The sequence below is a fragment of the Osmia bicornis genome, chromosome 12 (assembly GCF_907164935.1).
Source record: "Osmia bicornis bicornis chromosome 12, iOsmBic2.1, whole genome shotgun sequence".
Classification (NCBI taxonomy): domain Eukaryota; kingdom Metazoa; phylum Arthropoda; class Insecta; order Hymenoptera; family Megachilidae; genus Osmia; species Osmia bicornis.
The window spans coordinates 850,050-866,579 of record NC_060227.1 but is presented as its reverse complement, the minus strand read 5'-3'; the positions used below and the strand labels follow the sequence as shown (position 1 = coordinate 866,579).

Below are 16,530 nucleotides of genomic sequence, written 5' to 3'. Positions count from 1 at the left end.
CAGAGAAAAAGATGATAGAACGAGTGTATCGAAGATTGCTTCTCTTCGCACTGTTCCCGGTGATTCTCCTGTTTTTTTGCGAGGTGTTAATCACGAGTAGAAGTGGCTGGTATCAGTCGGCCAAGTGCTATCCAGTTAGCGAGATACGTATGTACACACTTGTGGACGTGTCTCGTGAGACAAATTTCTGACCAAACATGCGTCTCTTATAACGCGTTTCGAGGTTCAACTTTACTTTAAGGACCTCTTCGTTCATCATTTAATAGTTTTCTAACTCTAGGAATTTAGCGATTTAAAAGTTATACGTATCTAAAATCGAAAATAGTTTTACCGGTTATACACGGACCTTTACCAAATAAAGAACCATTTTTTCGCATGATACGTGTACAGCGCGTATAAATTTGAACGTGTACACAGAGCGGCGCGCATAAATCGCGCGTAACCCTCGGGATAGGCGGGTAAACAGGCGCGCGCAACGGCCTCGCTAGAACGTAGAGGTATGCAAGCTTCGCCGAGGAGAAACGAAGAAAGTCGGAAGAAGATGAAGATGAAAAAGAGAAAGGAGAGTCCTGCGTGTTCAAACAAAGGTGAGTCTGCAAGTTGCACCTCGGCTACAGGTACTCTCTACTCCGCTACCTTTCTCTTCTTTTTCTCGACCCCTTGCTTGCACGTCCTCTCTCTATGATTTTATCTCCGTTTTGCCAATGTTACAAGCCGCGAAGGTTACATCCGGCCGAATATCTTGTTGCCAGGTGTATAAAGCGTACCTTTCATTCTTTTTCCCTTCAGGGAACAAGGATGAAGAGAAAGAAGGAAGAGGAAGGTGAATCGTAACGGGGTCTGTTAGCGAACTCGTTACCGAGTACTTGCGAGAAACTTATCGCGGATGTCCCTCTGGTGGCCGGTACGGAAAGGAACGGCGTATTTCTTCATCCTAACTGATCCTAACCCTAACCTTCTTTTCGCGTTGCGCAACGAGGCGATCGTTGCGTTAGAAAAGAAATCAAGGTGAAAGGTTTAGATTTGAATTAAAAATGAACACGCGTTCCCTTTGTGATAGATAGAGTTACATTACGGTGATTAAAGAGAACGTTATCGTGGGTTAGCTACCTTTTGTATTAATCCATGAAGCGGGTATCGCAATCCATTCTGAAACTTTTCACTGTCGATTTTATCTATCATCCTCTCCGACGTATCACCTTTATAACTAATAGTACCTGTCCGAAAGTTGAAAAGTCTCAAGTTAGAAAATACCGTTGTCGATTGGTATTTACATTACTCGGATAGAAGTTGAAGGTTCTTCCTTTTCCTCTGAGAAAGATACGTTCGAACGGGAAGTTGGATTGAACTGGGAGCCAAATTAAATTTTCTTGCCAATCCTGTTACTATAGACGAGAATGCTGCTGCCAAATTGCATCTCTGTAATGCTCTGCAGAGTACACCGAGTTTTAGATCCACCCTAGGCTATTTTTCCATCTTTTTCAATGTTATAAGAAATTTATATATTAAATTATATTTCATTATTGTACCGCGAATATGAATAATGTCATTACAGTTTTCCAGGATATTACAGGACAGTGATTTTAAGCTACTTATTCAAATTCTAATTGGCTTGGTAGTTTAGTTCCTTAGGCCCACGATTATGCTAAATCTTGTATTCTGAAAGCGTATTTCGTTTCGGAGAGGCTGTCAAGGCTGGATAATTGGTTCAATCTGATTAAGCAAATCCTTTATGGAGACCCTCTTCGGTCCCGTAAAGTTATTTTTGCATAATTTCTACAAACATTTATCCGAAACGGATTTGCTTAATAGCTTTTCCATACACTTCAGATTAAATTCATCGTTATCTATTAAACGATAACGATTCTTGTTCAACTTTTTAAATATTTTTACTTATTTTAGTTAAAATTCAAGAAACGAAACTCTTGGTTGATCGAAATTCAACCGTACCTTTGACTGCTAGTATAAATCGGCCTTTATAGTTGGTTGATTACACCCTTCAATCAAATCATCATCCATCTGCCATCTGAACTGTCATCTATTTTCAGGTCGATCGAAAGAAGAATTGCACCTACTATATCGACGCGTACGTAGGTACTCTGATCCTATTATTCCCTTTTAATTGAACGTCAGAACGGAATTGAATCCCCTTTCGCACCATCGATATCGTAGATTTTTTTCTTCCGAGCCGGGTCGATATCTGTCTATTTGTCTGTTCGTCTCATTGGTGGCTGTTGCAGTCTTAGTTGGGTCGCTTGTGAAAACCGACAATTTACACGAACGAAAAATGTATAGAACGCACACGTAGGTACAGTAGCAGAGAAAGGTGCTTGAACCCGATACCAAGTGCAAAGCTTTCCTCGCATACTCGGCACACGTTAGCATATTCATTATCCACCACTTAGCCGGGTCTTAAACCAGCGGTGCTTGTGGTGGGATCAGCACTATTAGTCTCTCACGCCCAACCCCTTTTCTTCTTCCTCTTCCCCATTCGCTTCCTTTTTCTCTCTGTCCTTTACCACCTTTTCCTATCATTTCCTACTACCTGCCACTCGCCACCCTCTTTTTCATACTTTACTCACTTGCTTTGTCTTTGTATCCTCACCTTTCGATTTCTCCTTTCCATTTCTCAAGTTATGATTTATCGAGCTCCGACAGTTAGGGCGAATTACTAAATTGACCCATTTTTATTAGATTTCTAGCCGAGAGACTAAAGTTTAGTCAAGTTTGTTGACTAAACTTGATCGATGCAATTTTCTTTGATGCCATTTTGTCAATTCGTTTCTTTTTAAAGAGCCCAGTTTGTATGATCGATCGTCTAGACGGTAGAAAATGAGACAAAGAAATCAAGTGCACTCGAATTCGCCGATCCTCGTTACCCTTTGTTCAGATAAATACACGGGGTACGCATGTAATTACGCGCGAGCATCCAATTTCGTTTGCGCCCGGTTAAAACGTTTCGTTCTCCTTTGCAGCCGAATATTTTCAACGTTCTTTCACCGGGCTCGATGAAATTAAAATGAATCCTGAATTATGCAACACATTAAACGCGAGTCAATTTTTGTTTCTCGTTGAAATTAATCGGTTCGATGAATTGAGAAATTAACCCTTTGAACTCAAAGGTACATCATATTATATCTTCGATCAAATGTTTGCGAAAAATTATTACAAATTATTACTTATAAATAATATGTAAAATTATATTATTTTCAAGTATTAAGTCATTTTTTTTTTTTGTAAATTAATTATTAGTTCACACCTCGAAATTATTGTTTGCTAGTTTCACCTTATGTAATTTTTTTTATAATCGTAAAGAAAGGAAAAATTTTGGGTGAAACTAGTATGGTATATTCGGTGGTTTGGCAAAGTGGAAGGGCCAGCAAGGTTCTCGACAGGAGACCGCGAATATCTCGGTGACCGATTCTGTGTTTGAGAAGCAACCCTTGCCGGAGGGTGTCACTGAGGTTAAAGTAAACACGGGGTGAAGCTTTCGGGGTAGGATACAGTTGAAACGTATCGTACCGGTATGGCCACGCGTGCTATACAAACAGGGGAAGCTTCTAATATTACCAGCCACTGTGTGCACATGCAGGATGTTTCACCAAGAGTATAACAATTCTTCACTGAACGATATCAAAATTAAAAAACGAAAAATATGTTCTCGATTATTATTAACGCGATGAAGGGGTGGAAAAATATCACACGAAATGTATGGCGGAATATTACATATACCAAACGATTTTTTGAAAAATTTCTATAATAAATCTCGACAAATAGAGTAACGTATACAATTATTGGCCCTTTTCTACGCTTATTTTCGTTTAGGGTATCCATCTTACCCCATCCTCCCCTACTTGTCGGACAGTAATGCAAACGGTTGCTCGCAGCATCCCACCTGAGAGAATATGTGTTTTAAAAAAGCGAGTGTAAAAAAAATGAAAGCAGTCAAGAGATGATGCATCTCCAAAAGTGATGCATATTTCGCCCCTTTTTTTCCCGCGCGTTCCGTTGGCGTGTCGCGTCGCAACGTTGCATCGAGTGGGGCTGTGCCATTTCCACGGTTAGTGAACTCCGAATGGCTCCCTAGGCGAACCCTCTGAATTTCCAACACACGGGAAAATACGGCCCTGAGTACAGGTATGTAACGCCGGGTCAGGCAACTTGCCGGATCGTTTCGAGATTTCCACGGGTCGCTTTCTCTCTTTCCCTTTCTCACCTTTGGTACACAAGCCGCGTTTACCATTCGCTTCTGTCTCTCTACCAACGACACACTGAATTGGCCGGGAAATTTGTTGCCTCGTCAACCGACTAACAGCCGTGTCTAATGTCGTTGCGAGCTGACCCGTGAACGTTCCGTCCATCGCCTGCGAACGCGCTACCTTTTTCGAAACTGGCGTATTTTTACAATTTTTTTAAGGATCGCGTGTCCCGCAGGATTTTCGTTTAGGGGCGCGTTAATTACCTTCTGAAAAGGTATTAGGTTCTCGTTGTTCTTCGCGAACGAAACGACCGGGGGTTACGTTTCACGAGCTAGAAACGAAAGGAAGGATTGACGGCCGTTTTCAACGTCCCACGCGATGGTAGCATCTTCGCCGAGGGGACCTAATTTATGAAAGTTCTACTATCCTAAGACGCGTTTAAATCTTCTTTTCGTGCCGTTCCCTCGCGGTGAGTGTCGTGTCTCGTTGTTATCTTAACGGCTCCGCTATGGCTGCTAACGAGAATACAGACTGTTCGTTATCTTCGCGACGAGAGCACGCGCAAGCCCTCGGCACGACACTTGTGTTTTATATGCGAGACCAGAGACACTGCCAACTGAACCGAGCATACATTGCACCATATCTGACGACCACGACGAGTTCAAACATCAGAAACCCAACGAACCCTTTAATTAGAACCCGAGAACCCTTTCTCTAGTTTCGCCAAAATCCCAACTTCAAAGTCTTCCGCGTTACGATAAACGGTTCACGATTCGCTACAATTATTTCATCGAATTAATCGGATTAATTATGAATATTTCATAGGGTCGTTCCAGTTGTTAATCTGTCAATCGTTAGCAAAGCTTATCCTCGCGTTCCAACCGTAAAATGGAATCCAGTTATTAGCCCGTTATTACTATTAATTTCATCCGTTTCACGGTACTGTTACAAAGTGGCTACCAACCGAGCTAAGACCCCCTCCCAACCAATTTCAAGACATTCAATTTATGTCGGATTGTCTAGGGCCAGAAACCACCGCGACCAGGGATAACGATCTCCTGGCGCGAGAAAGTACGGATAGAAGGTATTCATGCCCGCGCTATCCTATATGTACACACCGATACGGTAGACCGTGAATCTACATGCACATGTTCACTTACGGTACATTCCATTCGTATGATTGGAACACCGGGGATTTGTTTAGTCTTCTGTACTCGCGGAATCACTTTTACACCTATTAAATTAACCCTTCGTGCGCGCCAAAATGGCTCTTCGATATTTCAACTCAGCTTTTTCAAAATAAAACACGTGTTATGTATTTTGTAACATACGAGGATGGCTGTGTTTAGACACCCCTTTAAATCTAATGAATTTTAGAATCTGGAGCCAATCCCTAATTACATTAATGAAAATTTTAAATCATCTACAGTCGAAGGTAAGAGAATTATGTAGGGCACGAAGGAACGTGCTATGAACATGCAAATGTCTTGAATGGATAATCTCTGATTAATAGATCAGCATGGAATAACTGATTCTAAATTAGCAGTGATTAACGTCTGTCGGGGATGTACTTACGTTTGCAGGCCTTACGATGCGTGATCGGTCTGGCCGGGTCCCTGTAGTAACCTTCCCGACAATAATGACAGTGTCTTCCTGCCGTAAAATGCCGGCACTGCAGACAAACGCCTCCGCTGACACGTCCCGACAGCTTGTACAGTTCCATGTTGAATCTGCACTTTCTCGCATGAAGGTTGCAGTTGCACACTGAAACAGAGATGCACCGACAACGATTATTCGAATGATCAGCCGAGTATCTTCTTTTTCGCTTAAACAATTTTATAATCTATTGTAGACACCCGATATTTAATAAAAATTTCAATTTCAAAACCTTATTTATGTATAATTAATTTAGTACTACCCCTTCTTGATTGATACATTATATTTGAATATTTTAATTTAAAAAGAAAAAGCACAAAATTAATTTCTACACCTAATAGAATTGTTATAAAATATAAAAAAATAGCATTTCCGTAAACGTCATACGGCAACCACACTTTGCCTATTATCGAGGCTAGAGTAGAAGGTATAGTCACCTTTTAAATGAAATCGATAACGTTATACATATTTTGCGACGGAAAGTGCGATGCTTTTTCCACTTGCAAGGAGTAATAGTAGAAAGAAATTCAATTACATTCAATTCTGCCAAATTAATTCCCTCGAAAAAGATATTTCAAGAAATAAACATTACTATAAGACTTGGAAATTCAATTCAATTCAATTTTGTCGCATTAATTCCATGCCTCATTGTCAATTTCACGAAACGCCATTTTAAAGTAGCTGTTCGTCGATGTTGAACCGTGGTTTCTCGTGAAATTAACGAACCGAGAGAGATGCCTTTTTTTTTTTTTTTAAATCCCTCATTTATCGCGATAATGAGTTAGCTGGTGCATTCATTTAGCACGAAGTGGGTTAGGTCTTCTTTTCGTCCACGATAGCGATAACAGTTTTCCCGGCTTCTTCCACTTCCGCCTTGTTTCCCATCCTTCCGTTCCCGTCTGTCGTTTCCTCTCGATTCTCCGGAAAAAGGTTTCACGGGTGTCGTATCGAGCATTGAATACTCGAGAAGCCGACGAAGAAGAATCGTGCTGTAATTTCCTCTACTCGAGCACGATGCTCGGGCCGTTCTTCTTCGTGACTTCTTGAAAATAACGGAATAATTGAAAGGCAGCTGGTAGCAGAGACGGACGGATAGGTAAGGGGAAAATTCAGTAGGGAAGTCGCAATTTTGAACGGCCCTTCTCGATGCACTCGTACACAATCACTCGACCCAATAATCCCATGTGTCGAGCGTGCCTTATTTTTTCTGAAAGAGACCGCTAAACTAACTCTTCTATTCTTACGAGTAGACCTTTCCAACTGGCCGACTCAGACATCGATGAGCTATTATGTAGTTCACGAAGTTCGTGTCACTTCCCAGCTATTTTCATTTTGTAAATCTTAGAACAGTTCTTGGCAAAGTTACTTAGGATATAAATCGATATAAACTTATTATTCCGTCTAGGAACCATGTTTCTGTTAAAATTAAAAATATTTTTACCTATTAGAAATTTTCATTTATAAATATGAACCATTTAAAAATTAAAAAAAATAGCGCGTTTTTTAACTCTCGAACGACGGACCATGGAGAGACCCCCAAGAAAGGACGTTGAAAGGACTTAACTGATAAAATATTGCAGAAAATGCCGAGGAAAAGAATAATTGGCCGCGAGTTTGAAAAATAACGAAGAAACCCGAGTAGAGAAATGTGTTAAGACGAAAACGAAGCCCGTTAGCGAGGCGGAGTAATATTTTTCGAAAAGCAGAACCACATCGTGCGATATAATATATCCAGAAGATGAGAAACGGGGAAAAATTGCAATAAAGAATGGCGAAACGGTTCGTTTCGATTCGCAAGAGTATAGAGGCTGTGCGGCGCGCGAAGATGCAAGCTTGTAAATCTTTTCCTCCGGGTTGTACGATAAATCTTAACGAGGCTAAAAGCACGAACCCGAGGCTTTCGAAGAGCGAAGGAAAATCCAGAAGACGTGGAACATCGATTATACGACGGGTTAATCGCTAATTACAGCGATTGCTTCTACGAAAACAACCCGGGGCCTGAACGTGGCCAACCACCGCTTTAATAACAGGAATCGATCAAGAAATTTCAGACGGTGGCTGAACAAGGTTATTAACTATCCAGAGGATGTTCCATCGATCCGACACGCTACATTCCCGCTGCACCCTTTATCCTCTCCATCGAAATCTATAGTAATTCAAAAAGTAATGAGAACGTTTCGTGTGGTACTCGTGAAGAAACTTTGCTCACGAAAAAACTCGAATTTTTATGAAACTTTCTAAGTTTCTAGAACAACGCGTTCCTTTCTTCACCTCCAACTTAATTTTATAAAAATATGAAGGCTAAAATAACTTTGAAGGTATAAAATTGAAAAATTTTCAATATTTAGAAATTTCATTTAAATAAATTTTAAAATTTTTGTTATTTTAGCAAAAGATTCCAAGATAACAGTTTCTTCTCTCCCTACTTTTCGGTCAGAGATCGAAGTGTTAATAAGAAATCAGGTGAAACGATCGATCCCGTTGATTCATATCTCTAAGAGTCCAGTTCAACCCTTTCTTTAGTATAAATACTTCGCATCCGGTTTGATACATTCGATAAAGTATATATCCAAGGCTCGCAGATGTTCCACCCTTTGGTTAATCTTCCGACAGTCTTGACAATTAAGACGATCGATCCTGCCAGATGCATGATAATTATCGGTCCGATCGGTTCGATAATTTCATTACGAAGTTACGATCAGAAGTGTACAGGGTGAACGACAATCATTTCGTAAATAAATGACTGATTATAAAATAAAATTAATTGACTAAATTTAGCAAGAAGAAGCTAAAGAAATATATAAAAATTTTCAGTTTGATAAAAAAAATTATTAAACATTGATAACGTGAAAGATATAGTGTGGTTGGTAGTACATCATTTTTAACGAGCACAAAATTAATATCTAGGTAACGCGTTTAGGTTAATAGCGTCGGGTAAGCTGGAAAATCGTAGACAAATTGGTCCATCCGGAGGCACACTTAATTTTCCTCGTTTTCTTCACGATCTGGGAGATTACTGTGAAATGTAGTAAAGGGTCTGACCCTGAAGGCAGCACATTTTCTGGCTGAATGTAACCATCTCCTCTGGTGGTCTTTACGAGAAAATGAATTCCGTACAGTTATATTTCATACGATTTTCATCAGATAAATTTTTCTTTTTAAATATGAATTCCATTCCAATGCCGCATAGTTTAATTATTTTTAGATACCCTAATAATAAATATAATTCAAACAACCTAGCAGTGTATTTCTTGAAAGGAAAAAAAAAGGATATTTGAACGTTATCTAAAATACTTGAACCTGTATCGATGAGGAAAATTTAGTTTCTCGATACTTCAAGTTATGACCGTCTTCCATCAACGAGCGCGATGTTTTCTTCGTCTTTTTCCATACAAAAGAAACGTAAAAGTGGTTCGAAAACGTTTCGTGTGTCGCTTCTTATCGGTGGAAATATCCTTCTCTCGTTCATTAGAGTATCGTTATTGCTTCGAACAAGACAGTGTAATTCGATTAATTAGCTTCTTTGGAATGTTAACGTGCGCGTGTATGTGAACGGGTCTGCGGCACGCATGTATGCACCGAAAAGAAACGAGAATGGCATTTGGAAGGAACCGGATAATCTTTTAGATATCCCAAGATATCTGATGGAAAGATAAATCTTAGAAACGTTCCCTCTATTTTGAAGTTATTCAAAGTGTGCAAGTGAAACGAATCAGCCTGGATAATAAAAACAAATAAATTATAAAGTGAGCCGATCTTTCGTTAAACCAATTACTTTCGTAGCACCTGTTAAAGAAACGAATAAAAATATAGAAGAAGCGTGTGTGTTTTATTTCTCCCCCCAAGAAATCAGAAGTGATTTATAGTGACACGTTTTAGGAACTTGCCCACCTGTTCGCGTGCTTTAACTCTTAACTGATCATGAAGTGTCTTGTGTTCCCTAACAAGTGTGTAAGACTCGCTACATTTCATTCTACTCTTTTTAACTACCATGTTAATTTACAACACCAGAGAGCATAACTTCCTACCAATATAAATTATTTAATATAATAGAATAATACTGGAAGGCTTGTCCGTTTATTTGTTTTATTATCAGATAGAAAATGTCGTATTTCTTAGATGCATTAAGCATTGACAAAAGGAAGACGCATTGAAATTGTAATTTTGTTAAGGATACTAAGTGCATGTAAGTAGCTGATACTGAAATTCGATAGAGGGGTGCTTCTCGACATCGTCTACGACAATGGAGTTACTTTAGAGGCAATATGTCGAGAATGGATATAATTACTGCTCTATCATCTAAAAGCAATCATCCAGCCTATTCGCGCGATCTAAGTGGGAAACAATGCATCGTTTGACCTAATTTGTCCCTAAAGTGCTAACTCTGATGGAATAATAGCTTACGCTCGAAGTTCTTCCATTTTGTACATGTAATAGAATATTTGTAATCGCTGAAGAGGATAAAATAAAAATTTTCTTCAAGATATTTTTCCATTTTGATTGAATTATTTTCTTATACCAATCGTGTTAAAATTTAAAAAAAGAAGCTAGTCTAATATCAATTTCTGGATCACTCTAATGCCCATCCCTCGTTCAGGTACAAAAGTAAGCAAGAAAACAAAGCGACCGAACGATGGCTACCGCGAACAGATCGTAACAAAGTATCACGATGCAGAAGAAGCGAGAAAGAGGGTTCGTGACCTTTCGCACACCTTTGAAAAGTCGAGTGTCTGTATCAGATCTTATCGATACAGCTGGCAATCAACGTTGAACTTCTTCGAAGCCGATGATACCTGGCCTGGGTCGGCGGGATGCTCCTTTGAAAGCTAGAAGGATAGTATAAGCCTCTCCTAACGTTTCAGTGACTAGTAGTCGTTCCGTGGAATACATGATACGTCATGTTGTCCGGTTCCACTAACGAGCTTAAATTTAATGGGAACCGTGTCTCGAGCGACGGGAAAATTCCCTTTTCAACCTCATTTTCATCTAATAATGAATGACACCTTTCCGTCAGGTTACTTGAAAAATTTTGTGAAATTCTTATTTTAAATAATTGTATTAAGTGTACTTTTTTGAAAAAATTTCCTTGAACACCCTATACGATAAACCGCCAATATCCTTTCGTTAACGATGTTTATATAATACGTCCATATAACACTCATCCGACAAATCAGCGACGGAAGCTGTACCGTTGTCTATCATCGGGAAAGATCAGCCACGGGACAGATATAGTACATGGACGTCGAGTAAACACGTGGCTGTATCCTGTATATTCGGGAAAGCGTAAATTTACGAGCCAATAAATTATCGTGACACGCCTATCGTGACACCGCTTGCAAAACGCTAACAAGCCGTTAACGCCGTCGCCCGTCCTCTCGACGTTAATGAGGAACGGCATGCGTGAACATGGATCAAATGAAATTTTCGCATTCGAACACGACCGACGAAAAATCAGCTCTATTAATCCTTTTGCGAAGATTCTTGCCCAGATCCTACGGCGCGTCTCAAAAGTAGATGCACCGGCGAACTGATAGGAGTAAGGGTGCACTTTCGCCTCCCATAAATGTGAAATGCAATAATTCTAAGATTCTAAGGTTCTGAAATTCCAAAATTCTAAGATCCTAAAATCCTAGTTACCCCAACGAGGATCTTTCCACCCTTTAAAATAAATTACCCGAGTGTTGTATCGATTACTCGGATCGCAATCCACTTATATCAACTGCAAATTTACTTATCCGAAGCTCAATCTTCTCAGTTCAAATATCTCAATTTAAATACTAATAACGCCGGGTGTGTACTCGTTTACTTTCCGCTCATTTTCCTCGGTGATCATTCACACTGCGATCTGTAACGAATCGTAATCAATTCGTCAAGGAGAGCAAGAGGTCTGAGACGGAGCAAGATAAATAGAAAAAAAAAAAAGAAAAATACGTATATAGGATTGCGTGAATAATGGGTCAGAGAACGAAGCACTATACCAGTTTGGAAAGAAGAAAACGAGTGAGTTACAACGCTGGGTTCCTTTCCAGGCTGATTCGATAATGGACGCTAGGAGTGTACGCTATAAACAGGCACGATGTAGTCCCGAGTGTCGGTTGTTCGCCATTCTCATTACAAATGGTCTCATCCTGGGACACGTGTTTGTTTATGTCGTCATCAGTCGAGCAACGTCGTAGCTACTAGCCTCCAAGCACTTACTGCAAATGTATTCCACGTGAGAGGTATGCGAAGTGGAACGACTTTACTATCCGCCGCCATTACGGCTCTTCTCCGTGGACTTATATTACGTCAAGATGTTGTTTATTCGACAACGACAAAACGCCTTGTTTCTTCACCTTCTACCGAACATACAGCTTCGATCAGGCTTCCCTAGGGAAAAATTGCGATATCCTAGAGGAAGCAAGAATTCTAAAAATCATCATTTTGATGAAATAATGTAGGTTTTCATTATTAAATATTATAAAATTTCTGAACGATTACAAGGTAGAATTTTAATATTTCCAATATCAATCAGATTAACACCTTAATTACAAATGCTCGAGTACCCAATCTTGATGTAATTGCTGTTGGTTAACAAGAGTAAAGTTTTTTATTCGCTATCGGAAAAAGCTTGCAACGTTCGAGACATTGGTGGCTTATCTATCCGGAGATCGTAAATCCAGGACTTTATATCTTCCCTTATCTTTGAAGATGTTGCAAACCTGGCGGGTCAGTAGTAAACCCCAAGGTACGTAGTAAAAAATAACAAGATCATTCCACGGAACATTGGCAGTACGGCGAGGGTGAACACTTTATCCTACCATTCTATGGGCCAACCTTTACCGTATGATGCCGAAAAATCAGTCGGTTAAATGGCCTGGAATCCGAAATTGGCCTGGTTGCTTCTCGTCGAATAAACTCAGCCTTCGATTGAATCTCAAGATTCAATGATACCTTTTTTCCGCCACATAAACTGCTATGAAACGGTGTGACCAAATTGAGAACGACAATTGTTATTTCAGTATGAAAATATGATTTTATATCAAGCAGTTAGGCAACCATTTGTTTGAGATCGAAAATTCAAGTGTTTCTCGACTGCACTCGCTAACGTATCCGTTCACCACCAATATTGTTTTCTCTGTCAGCTTTGTAGAAATAGTCAAACACGCTTCTCTACTTCACAAAACCTAAGCACACACGGTGAAGTGACGTTTTACAGCGTTCTTCCTGAAGCTATCGCATTGTAACACAATTCACGTGTTATAATTCTAAATGCTTGCTTAGCTAGGAATCCGTGATCGTAAAAATACTTGTCGGGTACACTGTCGTCGGAAAGTTTCGAAACACCATTATATTTTGATATTTGAATTACGATCTTTCCCTTCGTTCGCATCTTTGCATACAGAGAGAAAGAGTTAAGAGTATTTTTCGCCCACATATAGCAGCCGATAAATTATTTCAATTCTGACTGCAAAAAAAATTCGATTTTTTCACCCCCCAAAAATGTCCACTTCCCTTAAGCTTGCGAATTTCCATGAAAACAGATAAGAATGATTGATAGGGTGACCGTAAAAAAGAAATATACGTATACGGACAAACATAAAAATAAAAATGCTCGAGTATATGGTGGTCGAATAACGATAAGGCAGAAAATCGAAACGATCAATGGGGAATTCTTGGCATTGGTCCATTTATTTTTCGGGATTGAATCAAGCAAAGGGGCTAAAAAACAAGGGGTAGAAGAAGGAATCGATAGCAGCGATGGTATGCTCGAAAGGGGGATGAACGGGGGGTTTTTGTTCTACGTATGCTTACAAGCGTCTCTCTGCTGGAAAGTAGTCCCTGGGGTGCTTTAATTAAGCAACTAATTTCGGGACACACTTTGCCCGTGTAGCTTGCCTGCTGGCAGACATACGAGAAGGTGGTGGAAATTTATTGAAGGGGTGGGAGGGTTAAATCGAGCAGTCAACTCGCACGAGCCTACGCCCTTCGCTATTTCGCCAGAACCAAATAATCCTAAATATATTAGATTGTTGCATATTAAATAGAAGGCTTAGATATCTAGAAAGTAAACAGATATTAAATGGCTAGCGGAAAAATGCTTGGAACTTTTTAGCAGCATTGTAGATAAATTTGATGTTTCCAAGTCAACCCTTTAACATGCAATAACCTAATGATTTCCATGAAATTTCATTGTCATTTGAACCGCGTTCCAGCTTAATTTCCCGTAACATATTGGAATAATTAAAACGAACCGTTTAAACCCACCCGGAGAATATATGTACCATTTAAAATGTGGAAACGAAACGTGTACAGGGAACTGTCAATTATTCGAATGCCAGTGTTGTCCGTGGAAAAATATTCTGTCGATATATGTAGAGGATATATTGCACTCGATATTGATTGCCTGATGTTTGACGACAAATAAATCTACACGATATCCCTGTCAACGAAGCGTAATGTTAAACAAATGGAATACAATTGCGCGAGTGTACAGAGCAAAGCTGTCTTCATCTTTGAAATATGTGTGTATATTAAACATTCGGTGGAGTGGCAATATAGCGAGAGTTTACTGTATCCAATTTTTTTATTGCTGCTTAAAAATTGAAGCAAACATTTCTTGTAAAAAATTGTAAATTTTAATTATCCAATTATTCAAGTTACTAATATACTAAATTTGGAAAAAAAAAATTCTTTTGAACATGTTGGATTTGAACTCGCGCTCGACTAATATGTAAGCTTGGGATCATTTGTCGTTATACCTTCGCCTCTTTCAACTTGAAAATTATTAATTTAGTTTCTTTTTAAATTAATATGGAATATTGATGATACTTATCGATTGCCTGACGGACCCTAAAGACGAAAGGTAATTTTTCGCGGTGAAACGGTTATTCGAAAGGACGGTGGGTCGCGTCTGGTCGCTCGGCGTGCCGTGTCTCGTCGATTCGTATAGACTCGAGTTTCCACGTAGGCGTAGCAACGTGTGCCGTCGCAACTGCGCCTGTCTGCGATCCACTCGGATAAAGAGAGGTGTCCAACGATGCACTTCCCCTCTGTCGTGCACTTAGCGCCCCGGCGAAATGATTTATTCGACGTTTACTCAAGGTCTTTAACTCTCATTAAAATAACCGCCAGCCGGTTCGCTTCTCTTCTTCGTCTTCTTCTTCTTTCTTTTGATTTTTTTTTTTTTCCAGCCTCCCTTCTTCTTGCTCCTTCATTTTTCCCTTCGCCGTTACGAAGGACTCCCTCGGGGGATGAGAACTGCTACCTACTATCAGCAGCCGAGCGAGATTTTCGCTTTTTTTACCCTTCCCTCTCGAGCTGCTTAGCTGAAAGCGATCCTCTCGCTTCTTTGCTCCTTGATGCTGAGCCTCGATACGCGTCGCGTCGCGTCGCCTCGCTTTGCCGCGAGTGTCGGCCATGAAATCTTAACGAGGAATCAGTGTATATTAAATAATGAGTTCTGGGTAAACGTGTACCTTTAATGCTTATGTAAACTTCACCGTTTCGTTTCGTTTCGTTTCGACTCAATGGTAATTGGATGATTCTGGATTAAACTCGGTAATATTACGGGTGAAATAACAGATTTCCTGGCGGAGATTTAATTTAATTAGTTATTTGACGAAGAAAATGAAAATGGCCTGCTGTTTTAGAATTTATTATAACGGGAAATGATGGAAATTTGTAATTTTTCATGGTTACACGAGTGTTTTAAAATACCACGGGCGGAGACACGTCGACCGCCTACTACACGCGTCCATCCTCGTAATAAAATGTCGAACAACAGGCTACGAATTTAAACGAAGCCGTGCCCACCCGCGATACGACCTACGAATATGCCGAAACGATCGTTTCATGAGCGTACACGCGACTATCACCTCGATTGGTCTTCCTAATTAATATGCAACCCTGGTCACGCCATTCATGATGTTACTGACGCGGTGAAAATAAAAAAAGGGCTCTTCCTACGTTCTTACAAATTGTATTCGAAAACTTACAACGAAGAATACGCGTTTAAATGTTTCACTGCAAATAAAATTTTATTTAAATTCGAACAGAGGAGAATGGGGTTATCGTGATCAGTTATGGAAAATGATTAATTATTAGTGTTACAAGTAAGATACAAAAAGATACTATATCTTTTCTTTCTTACCCTGCTGCCCGAAAATACCAACAAAAATGAAAAAAAGAAGGTTTTTAATAATATGTACCGTTTATGGGACGCATATGTACACAAAAGGGGACCCTAGTTCTACGTGTCTAGGTACTCACACGATGGAGCATATATTCGGGGTAGTAAATATTCTTCGTTCGAGTCAGCATCGGCTCTCTTGATCTTTCATAGCCGCTCGTAAAAGCCCGTTTGGGGTGGCCCGTAAAATTTGTCGGCTATCTGAAATATCTTCCCGAAAACTCCATGCAAAAACATCACCTTATTTTCTACTCAAAAATCAAACTAGGAGTTTTATGAACTCCTTGCTGGTATCAAAGAAAACAATGTTTCCATTCTGAAATCAGAAACGTGAAAATGTACCCCTAAAATGTGGATTGGTCCCTCTACCATCCAAACATTTTAAGATTCTAAAATTTCAGAATTTTCAAAAAAATCCTAATTAAAACCTAAAAATTCTGAATGAAAGGAAGAAACTAAAATACAAAGACGTAACCGAACAAGTAAATACCGAAGATCAACAGA

General features: G+C 39.7%; 1 protein-coding gene across 4 annotated transcripts in view; it reads right to left on the bottom strand.

Annotated features, from left to right (window-relative positions):
- The window catches only part of LOC114880326 (netrin-1-like), a 72,493-nt gene that overhangs the window by 25,797 nt on the left and 30,166 nt on the right, over window positions 1–16,530 (bottom strand). For all 4 annotated transcript variants that reach the window (XM_029196216.2, XM_029196218.2, XM_029196217.2 and 1 more), the window contains one exon: window positions 5,775–5,963. In XM_029196216.2, the coding sequence (XP_029052049.1) occupies window positions 5,775–5,963 (189 nt within the window). The remainder of the gene's footprint in view (window positions 1–5,774; window positions 5,964–16,530) is intronic.